This window comes from Capra hircus, chromosome 2 (genome assembly GCF_001704415.2).
Source record: "Capra hircus breed San Clemente chromosome 2, ASM170441v1, whole genome shotgun sequence".
NCBI lineage: Eukaryota > Metazoa > Chordata > Mammalia > Artiodactyla > Bovidae > Capra > Capra hircus.
Window position 1 is genome coordinate 31,141,959 of NC_030809.1, and position 23,863 is coordinate 31,165,821.

At 51.6% G+C, this 23,863-nt stretch overlaps 1 protein-coding gene across 1 annotated transcript in view; it reads right to left on the reverse strand.

Moving 5' to 3' along the window:
* IGFBP2 (insulin like growth factor binding protein 2) overlaps positions 7,578-23,863 on the reverse strand; it is a 29,204-nt gene continuing 12,918 nt past the window's right edge. Inside the window, 3 exon segments of the mRNA NM_001314299.1 lie at positions 7,578-7,858; positions 10,012-10,152; positions 11,167-11,396. Coding sequence (NP_001301228.1) covers positions 7,694-7,858; positions 10,012-10,152; positions 11,167-11,396 — 536 coding nt within the window. The 3' untranslated portion in view covers positions 7,578-7,693.

Genomic DNA, 23,863 nt, shown 5'->3' on the forward strand with positions numbered 1-23,863 from the left:
GCACTGTCTCCTGGCCCCTCCACTGGCAGCTGCTCACCCACATACTGCCTTGGGGTGGGGGGCAGTGACCTAGGATTTTTGGCCCCTTTGTTCCTCCTTCAAGGCTTGTCCCACCCCCCAGACCCACTCTTCCATGCCCCCTACCCCTACAACCCTCACCAACCAACACCCTGTTCACCTCCCCACGTCATTAGGAGATCTGACTCCAGGCTGCTCTGCCCTTCAACCTGCTCCTCCTGGCACAGCTCATCATCGAGACCCACAGCGCCTTGCTGACCATTCATTCCTCTGGAGGCCTTGTGACCTGGACCCGGCAGGGGCCTGGGGTCTGCTCTATCCCATATTCACCCTTAGGTGTGGGGGCTGATCGGAGACCGCACTCTGTTAGCCAAAGTGAAAGTGGTCGTCCCTCCGTTGTGTCCAGCTCTTTAAAACCCCATGGACTGTAGCCCGCCAGGCTCCTCTGTCCACGAAATTTTCCAGGCAAGACTACTGGAGTTGGGTTTCCATTCCCTTCTTCAGGGGATCTTCCCGACCCAAGGATCAAACCTGGGTCTCTTGCATTGCAGGCGGTTTCTTTACCGTCTGAGGCATCAGAGAAGCCACACTCTATCCACACTCTATTAGAAATGTTCTCAACTCCAAGGTCCTCCATCCACTGCAGCCACTCTCTGAGCCTGGGTTCTCTCAGGGGTTCCACACAGAAAATCTGAAGATGCTACTTTCCCATTCCAAGCCCAGCTAGCTCTTTCAGTGAGAGGAATGCAATGAGAGGGCTGCGGTGTCAACGTTTTACTCAGTGGAGAACGAGAGCCTGTGGCCTCCCACATTCTGTTTCTCGATTATCAACACTTCCCTGGCTCGGCTTCCTTCCCCCAGGAGCCTGGAGCCCACGGCGCATCTACTCGTCTGGTGTCGCCTGCCCTGCAGCCCCTCGGCCCAGGGAAACCTCCCCTTGTCACTCCTGCACAGCCCCACTGAGCCCTGCTGGAGAAAGTCCCAGAGTCACGGGAGCTGACACCACCAAGGGGTCACCAAGCTCCAAAGCCTGCCTGGGGAGTCCCCCACCTCCCCCTCCCATCTACTACACAACTTCGGGCTCTGCCTCACATTGTCATCTGGCTACCAGGGAAAACCAAGACCCACCTTTGAGTACCTCCTGCCTCCCCTTCCCAACCCAAATGGAGTCAGCCACTAAACCAACGTCATGTGCCACCCTTGACATCACTCTGCCTCTGTTTCCAAGGGATGGTCCCCTTCCTTTTCTCTCCCTACCCATCCCCTCCATCAGCCATCCCCTCTCCTGCTGTACTGGTGACAGAGGAGATGCAGAGAAGGGGACGGACAGGCTGATGGGACTTGCTCATGAACCAGATATTACGATGAGAATGACGGGAGGGTCAAGGATATTTTCTCCACCCAAAGTCCCCCAGACAATTCAAGTTCAAAGCGCCCTAAACTGAACTCGTATCATAAGCTCATGTACTTTGCCCGTCTGATTTTATACCTTAGAAGCACAAAGTTCAAAACCACAAACAAAATTTGGACTCGCCATCCCCACTCTTGAACTGTTCTCTCTTCATCTCCTTTCTTCTCCTCCTCCCCGTCTCTCTTTGCTCTCAGAGAATGGAATCACCATCCACCCAGCTGCCTCGGCCTGACTCTCCTTAACCTCTGACACCTGATAAGGTCCCAAACCCCAGGAATAAGCCACCTCGTTGACAGCTCTCCGTTGACAGTCTGACTGTTCTCGTCACCTCCCCCGCCCGCTTCAGACCATGCTCTCTTCTCACCTGGGTCATTGCAGTTCCTTCCTGCTGGGACCTTCCATCCCCACTCGCGTCCTCCACGCTGGACACTGCAGTCAGAACTCACTTTCTAATGCACAGATCATGACAAACCTACACAGGATATTAAAAAGGACATCTGCCCTTTTAAGATCTGTCTAGTCAAAGCTATGGTTATTCCAGCAGTCATGTACGGATGTGAGAGTTGGACCATAAAGAAAGCTAAGCACCAAAGAATTGATGCTTTTGAACTGTGGTGTTGGAGAAAACTGTCAAGAGTCCCTTTGACTGCAAGGAGATCAAACCAGTCAATCCTAATGGAAATCAACCTTGAGTGTTCACTAAAAAAACTGATGTTGAAGCTGAAGCTCCAATACTTTGGCCACCTGATGCAGAGAGCACTCACTGGAAAAGACCCTGATGCTGGAAAAGATTGAGGGCAGGAGGAGAAGGGGATAACAGAGGATGAGATGGCTGGATGGCATCATTGACTACATGGACATGAGTTTGAGCAAATTCCAGGAGATAGTGAAGAACAGGGAAGCCTGGTGTGCTACAATCAATGGGGTCACAGAGTCGGACACAATTCAGCAGCTGAACAACAACTAGTCACATTATCCTCTGCCTAAATTCCTTGACTCTTGAGAGCTTTCAGTCCAAAGCCCTTTAGGAAGAGACCCAGGTCCTTCGTGGTGGGCCCTCCTCACCTTAAACCTCCCATTCCACAGGCAGCCTCAACTCCAGGCAGGTCTCCACAATCACTGTGCAGCTCATGCTGGTCCCTCTGTGTGAACCCCACCATACACACATGCACACTCACATACACACACTACTCCTTTCTCCAAATGCCCACTTCCTCCTTACGCCTCTGCTTTTGCGTCTCCCAAGACACAGATGTCCCTCTTAATTTCACCGGGCACGCTTCTGTCAGTGGCTGGTTCCCTCCACTAGAATGTCAGCCCCTTCAGGTCAGGGACCATAATCTTTTCCTTCTTTATATTGTAAAACCCTAACACTGAACCCAGGATGCAGTACAACGGCATGTGTGTGTGTCAGTCGCTCAGTTGTGTCCAACTCTTTGCAACCCCGTGGTCTGTCCGTGGGATTCTCCAGGCAAGAATACTGGAGTGAATTACCATTGCCTCCTCTAGGGGGTTTTCCTGATCCAGGGACTGAACCTGAGTCTCCTACATTGCAGGCAGATTCTTTAACATCTGAGCTACCAGGGACGCCTACAACTGCATGTAGCTAGCACTTATTATATGACAGAAATGATTTTATATTCTCAAAGCAATTCTTTGAGAGAAATTATCTCAATATTTAAAGATGAAACAAATGAGGTTCAGAAGTTAGAAATGTGTCCAAAGTCACCTAAGTCAAGGAATTCCCTGGCAGTCCAGTGGTCAGGACTGCACTTTTATTGCCAAAGGCCGAGGTTCAATCCCTGCTCAGGAAACTAGATCCCACAAGTTACATGGCACAGCAAAAAAAAAAAGTTCACATACACTTAAGTAGGTACAGCCCAAATTCCAAGACTGCCTTATCTCCAAACTCATGCTCTCAACTACCCCATCACACAGAGCTAGTATTCCAGACACACCTGACAGATAGATGAGGTCACTACAGCAGTGATTCTCCAAATTCAGAGGGCACGGGAACAGGCAGTCCAGGATAGATTCCACGGATCGCAAGTTTAACAAGCATCCCCAGCTGACTCAGCCTGGACTCCTGGGACCAACCCTTATGCAAATAACTCTTTGCTGCTGCTGCTGCTGCTGCTGCTGCTGCTGCTGCTGCTGCTGCTGCTGCTGCTGCTGCTAAGTCGCTTCAGTCGTGTCTGACTCTCTGCGACCCCATAGACGGCAGCCCACCAGGCTCCCCCGTCCCTGGGATTCTCCAGGCAAGAGTACAGGAGTGGGGTGCCACTGTCTTCTCCCAAATGACTTTGAGACCATGCAAACTCAGATGCAGTTCCCTATATTGCCACACGGTGGCAGTATAGCCACAGTGTTCATCAACTTCCCGTCTTAAAACTAAAATTGGAAGAGGCAGTTAATCCCAGGTGAGCCATGAGCTTGACATCTCTGATCAGCAGAGATCGCTGCCCAGCCAACCATCTTCCCGCGTGGGTGCAATTAAGCTTTCCCTCTGAAAAGGTTCTAGGTCACACTGTACATCAGTCAGTGTGTTTCCTGTAGCAAGAGTCACAGCAGAAGGGTGCTTACGCACCTGTAAAAATCCACCTCTTCAGAGGGTTTAGGGTACAAGGAAGCTGTGGGCAAGTGACATGAAAATGGGCAAAGGGACTGGCATCCTCAGGAGAACTCTGCAAAAAACATTGCAGAAAGGATCCAAGCAAGTTAGCAACCTTGGGGCACGTGAGCTATTGTGGGGGCTGGTGGGGGCTGGCGTGAGCACTGACCCCAGCAATGGCCCCATCCTAACCCCTGTCATTTGGTACTCATATAGCTTTCGGAGCACAACCACATCTGTTGTCTCACATTGATACCACGCTGTTGTCAACTGGGTGACATTAGGTATCAACCCTGTTGAGGCTGAAATCATCCCCATTAGACATCCCCATTAGGTGAGGAAAACTGAGGCTCATCCCCATTAGGTGAGAAAACTGAGGCTCAGAGAAGGTGAGTAATGTTCAGTTCAGCTCAGTTCAGTCACTCAGTCATGTCCGACTCTTTGCAACCCCATGAATTGCAGCACACCAGGCCTCCCTGTCCATCACCAATTCCTGGAGTTAACCCAAACTCTTGTTCATCGAGTCAGTGATGCCATCCAACCATCTCATCCTCTGTCGTCCCCTTCTCTTCTTGCCCCCAATCCCTCCCAGCATCAGAGTCTTTTCCAATGAGTCAACTCTTCGCATGAGGTGGCCAAAGTATTGGAGTTTCAGCTTTAGCATCAGTCCTTCCAAAGAACACCCAGGACTGATCTCCTTTAGAATGGATTGTTTGGATCTTCCTGCAGTCCAAGGGACTCTCAAGAGTCTTCTCCAACACCACAGTTCAAAAGCATCAATTCTTCAGCAGAGGAACCAGAGATCAAATTGCCAACATCTGCTGGATCATTGAAAAAGCAAGAGAGTTCCAGAAAAACATCTATTTCTGCTTTATTGACTATGTCAAAGCCTTTGACTGTGTGGATCACAATAAACTGTGGAAAATTCTGAGAGATGGGAATACCAGACCACCTGACCTGCCTCTTGAGAAACCTATATGCAGGTCAGGAAGCAACAGTTAGAACTGGACATGGAACAACAGACTGGTTCCAAATAGGAAAAGGAGTATGTCAAGGCTGTATATTGTCACCCTGCTTATTTAACTTACATGCAGAGTACATCATGAGAAATGCTGGGCTGGAAGAAACACACACTGGAATCAAGATTGCCGGGAGAAATATCAATAACCTCAGATATGCAGATGACACCACCCTTATGGCAGAAAGTGAAGAGGAACTGAAAAGCCTCTTGATCAAAGTGAAAGACGAGAGTGAAAAAGTTGGCTTAAAGCTCAACATTCAGAAAACGAAGATCATGGCATCCGGTCCCATCACTTCATGGGAAACAGATGGGGAAACAGTGGAAACAGTGTCAGACTTTCTTTTTGCGGGCTCCAAAATCACTGCAGATGGTGACTGCAGCCATGAAATTAAAAGACGCTTACTCCTTGGAGGGAAAGTTATGACCAACCTAGATAGCATATTGAAAAGCAGAGACATTACTTTGCCAACAAAAGTCCGTCTAGTCAAGGCCATGGTTTTTCCAGTGGTGATGTATGGATGTGAAAGTTGGACTGTGAAGAAAGCTGAGCGCCAAAGAATTGATGCTTTTGAACTGTGGTTGAGTAATGTAGCTCTGGGCAAACGAATAGTAAGTGGTGGGACAGAATTCAAACCCAGGTGTCTCAATTTCGGCTGGAATTAAGGCTAGAACCTTAATTACATTAATTAATTAAAACACCTTGCCTGTTTTTTGATGGCAGGGCACAGCCCCAGGATGAGAAATTTTTTAGTGCCTCAGTTGATTCAAATATTAGTCAAGCTGAAAACTGCCAGGGTAGCAGCCACCGGCTGCCGACGACAGCTGAGGGGATCAGAGGATGGGGGCGCACCCCTTGGGGAGGGGCTGGTGACCCACAGGGCACAGATCCAACCAGTGCCCAAAGCCCTCTAGACTCTCCAGGAGAACCTCCCTGCGTCCGCCCACAGAGGGCAGTATAACTCAGGGCTGAGCAGCAAACCCACCTAGGAGTCAGGGGACCCGGTCCCAGGCAGTGCAGGTTAGGCATCATCTGTGAAGTGAAGCTAACAATAGCACCTTATTTGTGGATTCCTGAGGACTAACTGAGCTTTAATGTACTTCCGGGGCAGTCAGCCATTCGCTGGTACAGCCCAGAGGCTCTGGCTGGGGATCTGCCTGCTTTGGGGGACCTGCTTTTTTTCTTCTCCAAGTGAAGCTCGTCTCACCCCCAGGCCTGGCCCCAGGTGTCCTTCTGCCTCTCCTTCCTGAGTTGCCAGGTGGCTGATCGGGAGGGTGGTGGCCCAGGCATGGCTGCCGCTGGTCCCCTCCTCCACATGGGAAGGGGTACGATGTCACAGAAGGGCGCTGCGGAAAGTAAGGCCGTGTGAACAGTGGGCCTGAAAGCACCGAGCACCACTTCCCCGCGGCCTCCTGCAAAGTGAAGTTGTTGTTTAGCCACTAAGTTGTGCCCAACTCTTTGAGATCCCATGGACTGCAGCCCGCCAGCCTCTTTGAGATCCCATGGACTGCAGCCCGCCAGGCTCCTCTGTCCATGGGATTCTCCAAGGCAAGAGCACTGGAGTGGGTTGCCGCTTCCTTTTCCAAGGGTTCTTCCCAACCCAGGGATCGAACCTGCATCACCTGCATTGGCAGGCAGTCTTTACCACTGAGCCACCAGGGAAGCCAGCCAAGTGGGGAGCCCCCTGGAATTGGCCGGGGCTGGAGACACCAACAGAACCAAGCGGGCAGAATTCTTCTTCAGAAACAGGGTCTGTGTCTGTGCCCTTTCCCTGGTCCCTCGGCTTCCGCCAAGAGATGCTTGCTATTCTGGAGCCAGACAGCTCCTTGGGCCCCTCAGCAAGCAGGTCTGAGACTCCAAGTCACAACAGACCCACTAACTTCCCTTCAGGGTGATTACATGTCTCTCGTGGGGTAACAGAGCTCTCCTTAATTTGGGGGGCCAGAGGACCCCAATTCCAATTTCTGGGATCCCTTTCTTCCTCTGCAGTGTCATCTCAATGTGAGATGGAAGAAGAGACACTGGGGTCCACCCCTCCTCCCCCAGAGCCCACCCAGGGGCAGGGGAGGTTGGCTAGACTCCTAGGGCTGTGCTGGGGGGCTCCACCTGGATTCATGACTTCCTCCGCCCCATCCATCTCCTTTCTGTTATGAACCTAAGGCTGGCCTGCCCAGCTTGCCCACGCAGTCAGGGCAAAGCTGGAGGGAAGGAAGCTGGCAAGCCTCAGAACCTCGTTTGGACCGGGGGCGGGGGAGCAAAGACTCAGGCAAAAGACACACAAGCTTTATTTTTCCTTCCTTTAATCTTAAGCAAAAGAGACACAGGGGTTCAAAAATAAAATTTCTTTTTTTCCCTCTCCCAAACATTTACCCCAGCTCCGCCACTGCAACCATCCCCTTCCTGCCCAGCAGGGCCTCGAGCAGGGAGGGTGCAGGCATCTCCAGCTGGGGAGGGGGAAGGTGGGGGTGGGGTGGGGTGTGCCGAGCTCGGTGCCGGTCTCTTTCCAAATATAAATACACATGTCAGAACTCCTGGAAGCTCCGCCCCGCCAGCCATCACGCATGCGCTCTGCATGCTGGGCCCGCTCCGGAGAGGGGTGGAGGTGGGGGGTGCCGGGCACCGGCTGGCTGTGGCTTACTGCATCCGCTGGGTGTGCACCCCTCGAGCCCCCTGCTGCTCGTTGTAGAAGAGATGACACTCGGGGTCCCCCCGGATGGTGGGGGCTCCCTGGATCAGCTTCCCGGTGTTGGGGTTCACACACCAGCACTCCCCACGCTGCCCGTTCAGAGACATCTTGCACTGAGGAGAGAGGAGGACATAAAGGACACCCCGATAAAAACGAGGGGGTCTCACTGACATGCAGACTCCTGTTCCAAGGTCTGGGTGTGCCTGCCAATTCCACACGGTCATTCAAGCTCCAGTGTGGCGCGTGATGCTGGCCCAGGAACTGCGCTCTGGTTATTAGCAAGGCTGCTGGGGGGGGGGCTTCAATAGAATGGCTTGGCCCCCACACGTGCGGAGGTCCCATCCAGCAGACGACCCAGTGTACGGGATGGATGGATGTACACTTGTAACGGGAGGTCAGGAATGCACTTAAGGGTAAAAGGTCCCGCTCTATGCTGGGCGTGGTGTAAGCAATCTCTATGCTGCTTGCTTACAGTTCCTATCTAACATACATTCATTTAATCCCCACAATCACCTTGCAGATTAGGTACCAATGTTTTACCACTTTATAGATGGCCAGAAGGCCAGTGTCACAGAGCTAGTGAGAGCCACAGCTGAACACCAACCCAGGCATTTCCCTTCCAGGGTGCCTGCTCTTACCCATCAGCCAATTCGTCTCGAAAATCCCATTTATCCATAAGATTCGGAAGAAAAGGTTGCTATTGCTTCTTTGGTGCTCCAAAGTAGCTGGCTTACATTTAGAGGGCAGGTGTGCGAACTAATAGCTTTTAACGGCAGACTGATATTTCAAGGGACAAGATGCCTCGGCTAAGAGGATGGGGAAGTGAGATCCCCTAGGGGGTCAGCAGAGCCCCATACCCCATCTTCTGGCTCCACACACCCACCTTTCCCTTCAGTGTTTTTATTTGGTTGTGCCAGGTCTCAGGTGCAGCCTGTGGGATCTAGTTCGCTGATCAGGGATTGAACCGGGACCCCCTGCACTGGGAGCACAGTATTAGCCACTGAACCACCAGGCGAGTTCCCACATAGCCGGCTTTTAAGTCAGCTCCAATACCCACTAGGATCCCCAGGGGAGCCTCTGAAAAGCCAGTGCCCAGAAAGCACCCCAAACTCACAGAATATGGATGTCTGGGGGTGGGGCCCAGGCATTCATACTGTTTAAAGCTCCCTAGAGAAGCCCGTTGTGCACTTGGGCTCAGATCCTCCACTGGAAAACAGAATGGCTGGTGGAGCCCCACACTCTCTCAATCCTGCCTTACGTGAAATGCACACGGCCCTTTTCTCCCTACACAAGGGATGAGCTTGAGGAAGTGGGCAGTGGGGTAGGTTAAAAGGACAACCCACCAAGATTAAACAACTGGTAACAATCACCACTATAAACTCTATGTGGTTAGGCCAATACACATAGATCATTAAAAGGCATATGAACAGAGTGGAAGCGGGGAGGAAAAAGAGTTCTTTTCTTTTAAAAACTTAAACTTTCTTAATTTTCTCTACTGTACTCATGTTGTTGTTAACTGTTTAGTCGCTAAGTCATGTCTGACCCTTTTGACCCCATAGGGCTCTACACCATCAGGCTTCTCTGTCCATGGGATTTCCCAGGCAAGAATACCGGAGTGGGTTGCCATTTCCTTCTCCCGGGGACTTTCCCAACCCAGGAATCGAACCCGAGTGTCCTGCGCTAGCAGGCAGATTCTTCACTGCTGAGCCTCTGATGGAAACCCTCTCCTATTACCTGTTTTAGTACTATTTCAAGTGGTGTTTCTCCATTCCTTGAGATACTGGAAAACCAGAGAGGCTACCTGGTTTTGAATGGTTCAAGTCAGTGATTCTGGAAGTGAGGTCCAGGGACCATCAGCATCCCTGAGAGCTGGTTAGACATGCAAACTCTCGGACCCCACTTAACCTTCTGAATGGCAATCTCTTACAGCCGGGTCCCCAGAATCACCAGCACGTGATTCTAATGCTCAGTAAAAGTCAAGAGGCACGGTTATGAGGCCCTATCTCTTCTCTAAGAGGCTCCCTCTCATGCTAACCGCTGCTAGCAGGTAGCGGGGGAATCGAAGTCAGCCTTGGAAGGGACTGAAGCCAACAAGCCCCGCCCCACCCTCCCTGGCCTGGCAGCTGGCATCCCCATCCCCCTCGGCTGGCATCCCTGCCCTCCTCCTCGCAGAAGACTGGTCTTGGACTCAGCGCTGAGACCTCAGGGGCTTACTGGCGGCTGCGGGGCAGCAAGGCACACGCAGGCCAGGGACACCCTCACTCACCTGTTTGAGGTTGTACAGGCCATGCTTGTCACAGTTGGGGATGTGTAGGGAATAGAGGTGCTCCAGGGGACCCCGCTCATCCGGAAGGCGCATGGTGGAGATCCGTTCCAGGACCTGGTCCAGTTCCTGCTGGCAGGGGGTCTGCAGGCATAGGCACACGGAGAGGACACTTAGAGAACGGGTTCATGCAACACCAGCCCCGGCACAGCTTCAGAAAGAAGCGCGTGTGCAAAATGCCACTTTCCCACGGCCACACAGCAAGCTGGTGGAACCAGGAACTTCCGACACCCAGCCCAGCAAGCTCATTGCCTTACCACCAGGCCCCGCCCCACTCCAAGAGAAAGTCACCCTGCAGGTGAGTCTTCCCTCCTCTCCTCCATTCCTTTCAGGGATCAAAATGGGATCTACTTGCAAACACTGAATTCAAGTATCTCTACCCCATCCAGTGGCCCCAACCATCATTCCCTTTCATAAACCCATCCAAGGGCCAAGACAGCAGAGCTGAGCTGGAAAGAGGAAGAGGGGTGGCTCAGTGAGGGTAGTGTATTGCAACAAGAGTGGGCAAGTTCAAGCGGTAGTGGTGGTGATGTAGTTGCTAAGTTGTGTCTGACTCTTTCGATTCCATGGACTGTAGCCTTTTCGGGGGGGGGGGGCGCTTATATCTCAAAGCCAGGCAGTGCTTCCGCAGTAGCTCAGCAGTAAAGAATCTGCCTGCCAATGCAGGAGATGCAGGTCACTTCCTGGTCAGGGACGATCCCCTGGAGGAGGAAATGGCAACCCACTCCAGTGTTCTTGCCTGGAGAACCCCATGGACAGAGCAGCGTGGCGGGCTACAGTCCACGGGGTCACAAAAGAGTCAGACACATCTTAGCAACTAAACAACAGCAATGAAGCCGAGCAGAAATGCGGAGGCTTTAGAAGGGAGGGACCTCAAGAGTCCATATGTCCAGCCCATTTCACAACCAAGATGCTGAGGCCCTCGAAAAAATACTGATGTGCTTGAAAAAACACTGAATGTTAGCGACGGAATCAGAAAGTACTTTGCCTGCAGGCACACAGGACATGGATCTCACAGCAGTGCTCCTGACCCCTCCTGCTGGGACACTCCCTTTGACCGTCCTCCCACCCCTCCAGCCAGACCCGACCCTCTCTGACCCTGGCAGGTGGCGGCCGCAGCTTCTTGGGTTCCTCCAGGCCAAGGTGATGTTTGCCACCCTTGCCCATCTGCCGGTGCTGCTCCGTGACCTTCTCCCGGAACACGGCCAGCTCCTTCATGCCGGACTTGAGGGGCTTCCGACCGGCACCACCTCCACCTCCCATCAAGTTCACGTTCCCGTCCACGTGGTTCTCGACCAGGCCTCCCTCAGAGTGCTCCTCGCCATTGTCTGCAGAGAGAGAGGACGAGACTGAGGGCTGCAGGTCTGGTTTCCCCAGATGCGGGCCCTCCAGGGACTGGCTGAACCCCTGACAGTGACAAGAAAGGGGATGACCAACGTCTAAGTAACAGCGCTAAGCAAGATGCGTGGATGATCAATTTCAGTTTCACAGCCACTAGGAGTACCAACATCCCCCAGCTTCTACAGACGGAGAAGCTGAGGCTCATGGAGGTCAGCTTCTTGATCAAGATCACAATCCAGGATGTGAACGCAGCCTCTGACTCCAGAAAGGAGCCTGGGCCACCTACTCTGCTCTGTCCATATCCCAGGAGGCCAGGCAGGGTTGGAGAATTGAGTGGGCAAGGCCCTCACAGGGAACGGGATTAAAGCCATCAACTCTTCCCTAGAAACACCTCTCAGATTCACCCACCACTAACCTCCCCTGTTTAAAGTCTTCATCATTTATGGTCTGAAAAGGCGTGGATTGGATGAGTTTTTGAAATTCAAGCCACAGAGAGCACCGGGCTGTGCAGTGTCTGGTGGTTAGTGCAATGGAGAGTCAGGTCACCAGCAGAACTCAGCGTCCAACGCCGCCTCCGCCGTCATTCTTCATCAGCCCGCCTGCCCCCCTCTGTGCTGCCCGCACAGACACTCCGCTCCTTCAGAGCGACCCAGAGTCCCTGACTTGTCTCCCGGTCTGTCTATGCCTGCTGGCCCGCTCCCCCCAACAGGGCTTCCCTGGTGGCTCAGATGGTAAAGAATCTGGCTGCAATGCAGGGGACCCGGGGTTCAATCCCTGGGTGGGGAAGATCCCCTGGAAAAGGAAATGGCAGTATTCTTGCCTGGAGAAGCCCATGGACAGAGGAGCTTGACAGGCTATAGTCCATGGGGTCACAAAGGGTCGGACACAACTGAGCGACTACCACTTTAACCCATGACATCGAGAACTCCCAGACAGGAACAAGGACCACGCTGTAGTTTCATCTTATTGCAGGGCGTGTAGCCTCATATCCAAATGACTCTCCAAGGTCTACCCATTAAGTTTTTGAACTTTCTTAGACCCCCAGCCAGTCAGCCACAGGGAACAGCTCCTACCACGTGCACAGCTCACGTGGCATGCCCCAAACCCCCGCCGTCTCACGTAGGCTTAGGTGTGTCCAGCCAGGGAACAGTGAATGGTCTGGAAGGGTCCTGACCAGGAGACCATTTCCGGAGAGCTCTAGGCAGGCCAGGTTGCACACAGCCCCTAACAGACAGAGCAGGAGCCTCAGGGCCTCCGACAGCACTGCAGCCCCCTGCAGGCCCAGGGAGCACTCAGGGCTATCTCCAAACAAACCGTGCACACTCTCTCTTCCCCTTTAGTGCACCTCCAAAAACCTACAGTCTGGATAACAAACCCAAATGTCTTTTACGATAAATACTTCTACGCAAGAATTTCAAGCAAGGCGCTTAGTACGCAGTTAACTCAGGCACAGCGTAGTGGGCCAAGGGTCGCTGTCCCAGGTAGTGCTGTATGGAGGAAGAAGCTGACCCTTACCTGTAAAAGGAGGGCTGCGATAACCTCTCTGGGTTGTTGTGAGCTTTGGTGTTCACTCCCTCGTCAGCTAAGGGGTGGGACCCTCCTCCGTGCCTTGGGGAGCCAGTACCTACATCCTCAGAGCATCTCCTTCCAGCAGACTCCAGGGGACCAGACACCAGCAGGGTCCCCACAAACAGAGGAGTTCAACAAAGGTTGGGTTCCATCCTTTCCCTTCACACTGGACCTGTTGCCTGTGTGTCAGGTCTCACTAGCCAGAGGAGAGGATTCCTTTAGAACCTGATACATTATTTCCAGACTGGTGAGCACTGGTTAGGAGAGCAGACTCGGGCTAAATCCCAGCTCTACCATTTTTTATACCAGCCTGTATTTCTTCTGCATATATACTCACTCTGTGCCTCTGTTTCCTTAACTGCAAATTGTTGGAAAATAATAGTTCCTACTTCACAGAACAGTTGAGTGTATGTTAAAGGGAAAGCTGTTGAGATACAGGCGGGCGCAGAAACTACGTCCTGTTGGTGATGATTACTTTGATGATGACGAAAATGGTAATAGTGATGATGGGATGCTGATGACATCTGCCTCAGTGATCCGCTACGCTGGCCATGCAGAACTTGACCCAGAAAGAGGAAGCAGAGGAATATAAGTTTCACAAGCCTCAGAACAGCGGTCACCACGTCCGAGCATTGTAAAGCTGTGATGCTTTCCCAACAAGACAGGGAAAGTCAATACATGAAGAACCCTGATGGTTCACAGGAGCACTGCTCGAGTCAGCCTGGTTTCTGCATGTTTGGTTTCCAAGGCCAGCACAGAATAAAATCAACAAAATTAAAAGGAACAAGAAGGCAGGCATGTTGTCGGTACAAGAAGTACCAAATGGCAGAGAGGATAGAAGACAGTTAAAAAAAACAGACAGAAGAACTCTGGGGATGTTCAGTGCCCCACAAACAACTCCACAGCCATTGATGACCCCTGAAAACGTCCACATTGTGTGGCCCAAAATAAGACTCATGTTGATAATATGACCTTGAGTGTGTTTTAGTTGCTCAGTCGAGTCTGCCTCTCTGTGACCCCATGGACTGTAGCCTGCCAGACTCCTCTGTCCGTGGAGTTCTCCAGGCAAGAATACTGGAGCAGGTTGCCATGCCCTCGGGGCATGCAAAAAGGGAAGGCGTAAACATGTCAAGTGTTCAGTATTTTTTTTTTTTAAAGTTCTATTCAAAATTGTTAAATTTAGGAAAATAAAAATTGAAGTCTTTAAATAAGGAAGCCTTCTGAAACCCAGAAAATGTTTCTCCAGAATGGCTATTTCCCCAGAGGCTCCGGGTAGCCCAAATTTTATCATAAATAGCCAAATGCAGGTGACTTCCTATTCCAGAAACCCCAGCACCACCCGCAAAGGAACTCGGGCCTGAAGCATCTGACACCAAGTCAGGTGGGAGTCCAGATCCACCATGGTCTACATCAACCTGCCCCAGATGCTCCTCACCCTGCGCCCCTCCCCTTTCTGTCCTTGAAGCCCAAACAGCAGAAACCCAGAGGCCCTAAGAGAAGGCGCTCCTGGTTCCCCAGCTCAGCTACTGGCCACGTCCCCCTGAATGGGGGGCTGGCTACAGCTTTCCTCTGGGAGTGTTCAGGCAGCTGAGGCCAACCACAAAGAAGATAAGATTCCCCCCCTCCCTCCTCAGATATCAGAGGTGGAGGGCAGCAGGTTACAGGGAAAGCTTGGGAGAGTCTGAGATAAACCCAGCAAAAAAACAGGATGGTCTGACTCAGGTAACCCTCCATCTCCTTCACGTTAACCTCGACGCATGCAGCAGATGTTGGCACAATTGGAGGAGAAGACTCAACCCCAGCCTCACCGCCAGTTCTGCCATTTCCGTTTCTACAGGCTTCTTTGCCCCTGGACCTGTGGGGCAATTTCAGGCTCTCTGCCTCCATCCCTGCTGGCACAGCCCAGGGAACACAGGAGGAAAACAGCAAGATGATTACAAAAGTCCTGCTTCCATGCAGGAACCACGCAGGACCCCATGGGAAAGACAATACAGGAACCTGCGGATTGCCCTCGCCTAGCCCCGTTCACCCTGGGCACAACCCTGACCTCACCATGCCCTGCCCAGCCAGCTTCCTGCCCCAGCGTGGCAGAATTTCTGGAGACCTCAACACCACTTCCAGCATTCCAGACCATGCATTCCGCTGACCAGGGAACTGGACAAGGGCTCTGGGAATCTCCCACCATTTCTGGACCCATCCGCTCTGCTGTCTGAAGCTGTGACTCTCAGAAGCTCACTTGGCTCCTCTCTTTTCATGGGAAGCCACCCCAAGGCTTAGACGAACACAGCCTGTCTCCCCTGTGGCCGTAACCACACCGCCTTGGGTTGGAAGAGGGCAGGTCAGCTTGCGTGTGTAGTCCTCTCGAGGAGCTTCTGGAAAGGGCCTACTCACAGGAAACCATGTCTGGAACATTCTTGAGGTCGGGGTCTCCTGACCCCAGCACTACTGGCCTTGGCACCAGAAGATTCTTTGTTGGGAGCTGTCCTGTGTGAAGCGCCCAGCACCATCCCAGACTTCCACTCACCAAATGCCAGCAGCACCCGCCCCAAGTTGTAATAATCAAAAATGCCTTTGAACATTACCCAATGGCCCCTGGGAGGCGAAAATGCCCCCAGGTGAATGCCACTGTTCGGGAGTTAGGCTTTATCCAGAGGCCTGATGCTCTCCGTGGCTCAGTGCTCAAGACCCACAGGCCCTCACAAAGCAGATCTGAGCTACACTGTACCCCCTCCCCGCCTCAGCTACGACCCCCTCCACCAGGGCTCCATCCCCAGGCACGCCTCTGGTCTCCGAGCCCACCTTCTTGGCAATGGTGGTGGGGACCTCACACAACTGGCAGCCTGCTGACCCCTCTTCCCCAGCTCTCCCGGGCACTCGTACCACTGTGCCTAGAGGTGAGCCCACAGTTGACGCTCAGAACCAGGCCCTCGGAAAGCTCTGGAAACGCTGGGCGGAGGCGAAGGGTACAGAGAATGCTGGGTCAGGGCCTCCAGCTCCTGGCAGGGCTGGCCTGCTCATCACGCACCGCAGTGGGCACGGTACCCAGAGCCCTGGGAAATGTTTTCATTTCTTTTTAAAATGAGAAGAAAAAAACAATAAACTTTTAGGTCACAGCAGACATCGTCATATAACACTGATCCGTGTGCAGTTATAAAAATAATGACTTTAAGACATTTTTGTGGGGGAAGTGCCCCATGGAGGCAAACATGTCTAGGGGCCCCAAGTCATATACAATAGCCCTACACTGGGTTCTGGAGGACAGGGCTCCAGGGAGCAGTCTTATCCCAGGGGGACAGAGGCGGTTTCCTGTCCTGAGATGTCCCTGACCGGTCTGAGCTGAAGGTCAGTTTGTCTACCCTCACGGAGGCCGCCTGGGTTCCAGGGTATGTTCCTGGAACCCACTCCTTTATTGATTTTATCATTGCCGATGAAAGCGCTAATAAGATGAGGAAATCCACGGGCCTGGTTCGCTGACGCAGGTGCTGACCGCCCCCCACCGCCCCCCACCCCCACCTTGAAGTGGAAGCCCAGAGCCAGGGAAATGCAATCGTTTCCCGGGATGGAGATGAGAAAGGCCGGTAGGCTGAGAAGAGCCTTGATTCCTTGACTGCTCCTATTACCAGCCAAAGAGGTTCAAGCACTCAGCCTGCAGAGCCTAATCGCTTGGCTGAATCCCAGCTTCACCACCAAGCTGTGCAGCCCTGGACAAGTTACCTAAACCTGCTGTGCCTTCACTGCTCATCTGTAAAATGGGCACAAACAGGATCCACCTCCCATGGGCGGCAGGCAGGATCCCAAGGGCTGCGTGTGTACACAGTGCCGAGCACACGGGGCTGGCCCTCCCTCGGGGACGAACCCGCATGGCACCTCCACCTCTGCAGGACAAGGACACCATCACATGTCACCAAGCTTTGCCCATCTGTTCTCTTATAGGTGACAGGGCAGTCCGCAGGAAAACATTCCACAGGAAGAACTCCAGCTAGAGATGGAATTTGCCCTCAGGAACAAAAATACCAAGTTGGAATTTTTTTTTTTTCCTGCCTAGGAGTTTGGTTCAGAATAATATTTATTAAGCAACCACTTATGTATGCAGCTCCATGGGCTGCAGCGCAAAGGTCACTCTAAGAAACGGTTCTTAGCAACCCGAATCACTGAACTGGAAAAGCCTGAAGGCTTGGAGATGACTGACAGGGAACTCCAAGACCCCTGATGAGATACTGCCTAAGGATTAGCAAGCAGCAACTGTTCTCCTCTGCCTAGTGACCCAGGAAATGGGTCAATGCTGTAGCAGGCAGTTTCCTAATGATATATAGAAGGTCAAGCTTTTCCAAGTGGGGAAGTGGGGAAGATGATCGGAGTAGAGTGCACCTATGGGAGACTTGTAGGGCAGGGAGAAGGCTGGTCACGCAGTAGGGACACGGTCCCAACTTCACCCCTTACATACCTGGAGGAAAGCTGAGTGAGAAAGGCAGAAGAGAGGAAATGGATGAGGTGTCCCATTTTACAGACAGCAAACTAGAGGCCCCAAAGAACCAGTACCTGGGTCTCCAGGAGCACACACAACCTCTCTGCTATTGTCAGAAGTGTTCCATAACTGGCCTCCACACTGCTCTGGGCCCCAGCCTTCCTAACCTACCCAAGGAGGGTGACATTCCAGCTGCCTACTTCTATGCATAAATACTAAAACTTAATTTTGGGCACAGCCCTTTCCCCTCAGTGTCTTCTTATCTGATTGCAGCACTAACAACCTTATTTAACAAAGACCTTTGTGTCCAACAGACCTTTCCTCTCATGAAATGTTACTTTCTCATACTGGGATGCTCTGACTTCTGCTCCATTTGACAGTTGGCAGATTTGATTTTCTTGGGCTCCAGAATCACTGTGGACAGTGACTGCAGCCATGCAATTAAAAGACGCTTGCTCCTTTTTGGAAGAAACGCTATGACAAACCTAGACAGCGTATTAAAAAGCAGAGACATCATGTCTGTATAGTCAAAGCTATGGTTTTTCCAGTAGTCACGTATAGATGTGAGAGTCCGACCCAAAAAGCGGCTGGGTGCTGAAGAATTGATGCTTTTGAACTGTGATGTTGGAGAAGACTCCTGAGAGTCCCTTGGACAGCAAGGAGATTAAATCAATCAATCTTAAAGGAAATCAACCCTGAATATTCATTGGAAGGACTGATGTTGAAACTAAAGCTCCAATACTTTGGCCACCTGATGTGAAGAACCAGCTCATTGGAAAAGACCTTGATGCCGGGAAAGATTGAGAGCAGAAGGGGAAGGGGGCAATAGAGGACAAGATGGTTGGATGTCATCATCAACTCAATGGACATGAGTTTGAGCAAACTGCAGGAAATAGTGAAGGACAGGCAAGCCTAACATGCTGCAGTCCATGAGCTCACAAAGAGTTGGACATGACTTCGAGACTGAACAACAATTTCTGATTTAGAAAAAAATCTTAGTACACTCTGAGGAAAACAAGCCTTAAGACTCTAACAGCAACCCCTTACCCCTTCCTGCTTATGCAGGACAGATGAGAAAAGAAGACCTTTTCCAGAAACCATCACACATCTTCATCATAGGTCAATACATCTCCTTTTTGATTCTAAAGAAATCCTAGCCATTTTCCAACCTTCTGTCACACAGTTATTTGGAAATCTGAGGGCTGAGGGCACCATAGAGATGATCTAACCCAACCCTAAATCCATCACTCACTCTCTCGGTGAACTCACTTCCTTCAACAGGTACTAGCATCCCCAGGCCCTTTAAGACTACACTGCAAGTAACAGGCCAGGGGAATGTTGGCTCCTTCCCGGGTTCCATTCCGCTGGGTACAGAAGTCACATGGCTCTTTGTTGATTTTCCCCAAAATGCACTTAACCTTGACATATATGTTGGGCAAAAAACTAAATACTAACTACAATCTTTCTCCTCCCTCCCAGATAACTTCTCCACTAATATCCATGGCTGCACACAATTCATTCACAAACTCGAATGGGCAGGAGTCAAGAGCCCTGAATTCCAGTTCTGGCTTTGCCACTGACAGGTCACCTGTGATTTGGGCCAAACCCTTTAACCTTTCTGAGCTCTAATTTCTCAAGGCTGGAAAAAAAAAAAAAAAGAATAATCATTATACTCAAGTGAAGGCTGACGCTGAAGCTCCAATACTTTGGCCACTTGATGTGAAGAGTCGACTCACTGGAAAAGACTCTAATGTTGGGAAAGACTGAAGGCAAAAGAACAGGGTGGCAGAGTATGAGATGGTTAGATGGCATCACCGGCTCAATGGATGTGAATTTGAGCAGACTCTGGGAGACGGTGGAGGACAGAGGAGCCTGGTGTGCTGCAGTCCATGGGGTCACAGAGTCAGATATAATTTAGCAACTTAACAACAACAAAAGTGAAGGCTGCTACTTAAAACAGTCTACAGCATTAGTAGACTCCCAGCGTGGGCAACCAGGCCTTGGAAGAAATATGCGCATCATCTGGTTCCGGAATGAGTCAATGAAAGGTGCATTTGTCAGGCAGAGGGGAATGGTGGGTGATATCTGGTCTGCAGAATGGCCAAATGCATGGAATTGGGGGTGGGGGTGGGGTGGGGACTAGCGAAAAGAGTCTTGTGCAAATCCATCTATTCAAATATTTCTTCTGAAGCGATTCTGTTGATAATGTATATATTACGTTGCAAACATCAAGGCTCTCTGCCATCTGATGAAATCCTTGGGCAAGGGTGGATTTGCCGAAATTACTTTAACTCTGCTTACAGAAACTAAGGGAAGGAAGGATGGGAGGATGAGGGGAAGAAAGAAGGCAGAAAGGGAGAGAGGAAACACAAGAGTCTCATGCCTGCCGTGGATGCTCCCAGGTAAACTTGCCAACAAGCTTTCCGCGTTTGTTGGTGAGAATCTGAAGCCAGTCCCTCCCTTTGTATGGCTGACTGTGCTCACCAGACACGTCTAGCCTGTGGCCACTGTGTTCAGCAACACATGCCGCCCAGAGGCTGGGGTGGGTAATTCAAGCCACGCTGGGAGGTGGGGGAGCTGGGGGCAGAAGTTAGAAATGAGTGGGGTAGAAAGGGGCTTCCCTGGTGGCTCAGATGGTAAAGAATCTATCGTCAATGCAGAAGACCTGGGTTCAATCCCTGAGTGGGGAAGATCCCCTCGAGAAGGACATGGCAACCCACTCTAGTATTCTTGCCTGGAGAATCCCATGGACAGAGGAGCCTGGCGGGCTACATACAGTTCATGGGGTCACATAAGAGTCAGACACAACTGAGCAACTAACACACACACAGGGTACAAAGGGGGCCTATTTGTTAGTCTTCGGCTCAAGTTAAACCTGAGGTCCACAGTCTCTCTGGGTGAGAGACATCACATGTCATCCTCTACTTTTTTTTAGATGGTCACGGGCGGCTGGCAACAGTGACCTCTCACATGGGAATCCTGAGTAGTGCACGCATGCATGGATGTCAGCAGTGGCGACATTCCAGCTCAGTTAATGACTCCTGATCAGGCCATCTACCCCCTGCTCATACCCAGATTCAATGCAAACACCCTTCCCGTTCTTTCTCCCACTCTGAGCCCCTGCTCCCCACAAGGGCGACCGCTAAGCAATCTGACATCTGTCAGCTGCCACCAGACCAGTAGCTCCTCTGCATGGTTTGCAAACAAAGCAAGTTGCAAACAAAAGAGGTTTCTGACCACCCTCTACGTAAGGAAATGGCTGCAAATAAGCAGCCTTTTCTGATGTTCTAGACTCACAGAAGGGAGGGAAAGCTAGCAGGGCTGTTGACCATTTGATATCAATTTCTCTGGCTCTTCGAGGACAGCCTGGCTCACAGAGCCCCAGAGAACCGTGCTGAACTCGACCCAGGTGGTCACATCATACTGGTGCAGGTACTGCCCTTTCTCACCTGAGGACTGTGGCCCTGCACCCCCACAGCTACCAGGACCCGCCACCCAGCTAAGGGCTATGGAGCTGGGTGAAGTCTGTGGAGGGGGATGGCCAGGGAGCACCCAGTCCCATCCTCAGGCTGGGAAGGAACCACTACCGGAGACAGCGACCGTGGACAACAGGAGGACAGAGGGCAACCACCTGCCAAGCCTTTCTGAGCCCTTTTAGGATTTCCTTTGGAACAAGGGCTCTTGGGCTCAAAGCCTTGGCTAACCGGTTCCAGTGTGGTGGGAAGGGCAGTGCTGGCTGGGAAGTTAAAGTCCCCAGGTTCTAATCCTGACATGACCTCCAGGCCTGGGATTCTGGCTGATGCCAGCTGGGTGTCTCAGATGTGCAGGCCCCTGTGTGCTCAGCTGTAAATTCAGGGAGTGAGACCAGGCGAATGGTTCCTAATCATAGCTGTTCATCAGATAGCATCTGAAGAGCTTGTGGAAAACCGGAGCCCTACACTCCAGCCTCAGGGGTCCCCCGGGGGCTCAGTGGTGAAGAACCTGCCTGCCAACACAGGACACACAGGTCCAATCCCTGGGTCAGGAAGACTCCCTAGGGAAAGAGATGGCAGCCCACTCCAGCATTATTGTCTGGAAAATCCCATGGACAGAGGAGCTTGGCGGGCGACAGCCCATGGAGTCACAAAAGAGTCAGACATGGCAACTAAACAGCAACACTCCAGCCCCAGAGCTTCAGCTCAGCTCAGCTCAGGCGTTCAGTCATGTCCGACTCTGCGACCCCATGAATCGCAGCACGCCAGGCCTCCCTGTCCATCACCAACTCCTGGAGTTCACTCAGACTCACGTCCATCGAGTCCGTGATGCCATCCAGCCATCTCATCCTCTGTCGTCCCCTTCTCCTCCTGCCCCCAATCCCTCCCAGCATCAGAGTCTTTTCCAATGAGTCAACTCTTCGCATGAGGTGGCCAAAGTACTGGAGTTTCAGCTTTAGCATCAGTCCTTCCAAAGAAATCCCCAGGGTTGATCTCCTTCAGAATGGACTGGTTGGATCTCCTTGCAGTCCAAGGGACTCTCAAGAGTCTTCTCCAACACCACAGTTCAAAAACATCAATTCTTTGGCGCTCAGCCTTCTTCACAGTCCAACTCTCACATCCACATGACCACAGGAAAAACTACAGCCTTGACTAGACGGACCTTAGTCGGCAAAGTAATATCTCTGCTTTTGAATATACTATCTAGGTTGGTCATAACTTTTCCTCCAAGGAGTAAGCGTCTTTTAATTTCATGGCTGCAGTCGGGAGACAGCAAGACCTGGGTGGGCGTCAGAGACTCTATACTTTTAATAACCCCGTTCTAGTCCAGGGCCCCATTCCTGCCTCGGTCTCCTGAAGAACTTCTTGGTGGTGGGAGAAAAGACTTCTGCTCAAGAGATACGGCTTCACGTGTACACCTTGCAAAGACAAAGACTCATAAGTTCTTTGCACCTGCTGGCAGGCGGGTTCGTAAACAGACACGTGTCTACACTTGGATGCACACAGAGGGGCCGTCCTTGGCCAGGCACCATGGAGGTTTCTAGAGCAGCTCTCATCTCACCCCCTCCCCGCCAACCTGAGTGAGCAGAAACACAGCACAGGGCCTCTCTGCCTCTGCGATCTCCAAAGGGCTGCTTCATAAACACCAGGGTCATTCCTGGAATCGCCAAGGCCTGGGGAGGGTCAGGGCGGAGGCAGACAGTTTGAGAAAACAAAAACACGCTGAAATTCAACACGGTCCTCTGGGGCTCTGCAAGCCAGGCTGTCCTTGAAGAGCCAGAGAAATTGATATCAAGAGTGTCAACAGCCCTACCAGCTTTCCCTCTTTTCCGGGGGTCCCAAGCGTTTCTCATCTGGTTCAACGCAAGTCATCTGAGAACCTGGCCAGGGGACCCACCTGCTGAAGGCCCAGGTGAGCAGAGAATGTGCTTTGGAGCAAACCTGGACCAGAGGCTAATAGGAAAGAGAAGAATGTGCCTGACCCAGTAATTCTGCTTCTCTCTGATTTGTGCACAAAAACTTTCATTACAGCATCAATGTACTTGTGAAAAACTATTTAGCAACTGGATCCAAAAGCCTTTCAACAGATGAATGGATAGATAAATCAATAAAGTAATACAATGAAATAATCAGAGCAGTTAAAAAGAATAGCTCTGACCTGTGTCTATCAACATGGGTAGATCTCAAAAACCTAACGTGGATGGGAGGAAAAGTTGCCGAAAGAAACCTTTTATGTACGTTTTCCCGTTTATTCTCAGAGAACAACTCTGAAACGTTGGTCATCCAACTAGCAAATCTGTTTAGTTAAGGAAGAGACGCAGTGAATAACGCTAAGTGGTTGTCTAGAGAGCAGGGACAGAGAACGGGGGTGGCTGGTAGAGAGGGGAAGCTTTTTAAAAAAAAGAAAAGACTTGAAGTAAATATCCCAACAAATATCAACCATTCCCAGCTATGGGTGGTAGACTGGCATTATTATGTCGTTTTTAGTACTTCTCTGAATTTTTAAAGTTTTCTTTTAAAAGAAACTCACTCCATCCACTCCTCACCCTCCTTGTCAGGCAGGGGCATCAGTAATTACAAGGTGCTCCGTGAACTCCAATGGCTGAAAGAGGACAGCACCAGTGGCGTGGCCAACTTCACCTACACTCTCAGAGGGCAGTGTCACCAGAGCTACCTGGTGCCAGCAGGGGCGAGACTGACGCCGGGCTCCTGGCGAGGTCTCTGCAGCATGAAGAACTGGGAAATGAATCAGGAAAGGCTTGAAGAGAGCAGAAGAGGGCCACAGGGTCAAGGAGGGGAAGATGCAGGAATCGCCACTCAAGGGCCACTCACGCCCAGTGAAGGGAGATGACTGTTCTGGCTTCTTAAGAAGCAGAGAGGTAGCAGCCTTAACCTGAAACGGGAGAGATCCAGCTTAGAAGCCACCCAACAGTTTCACGGGAAGAAT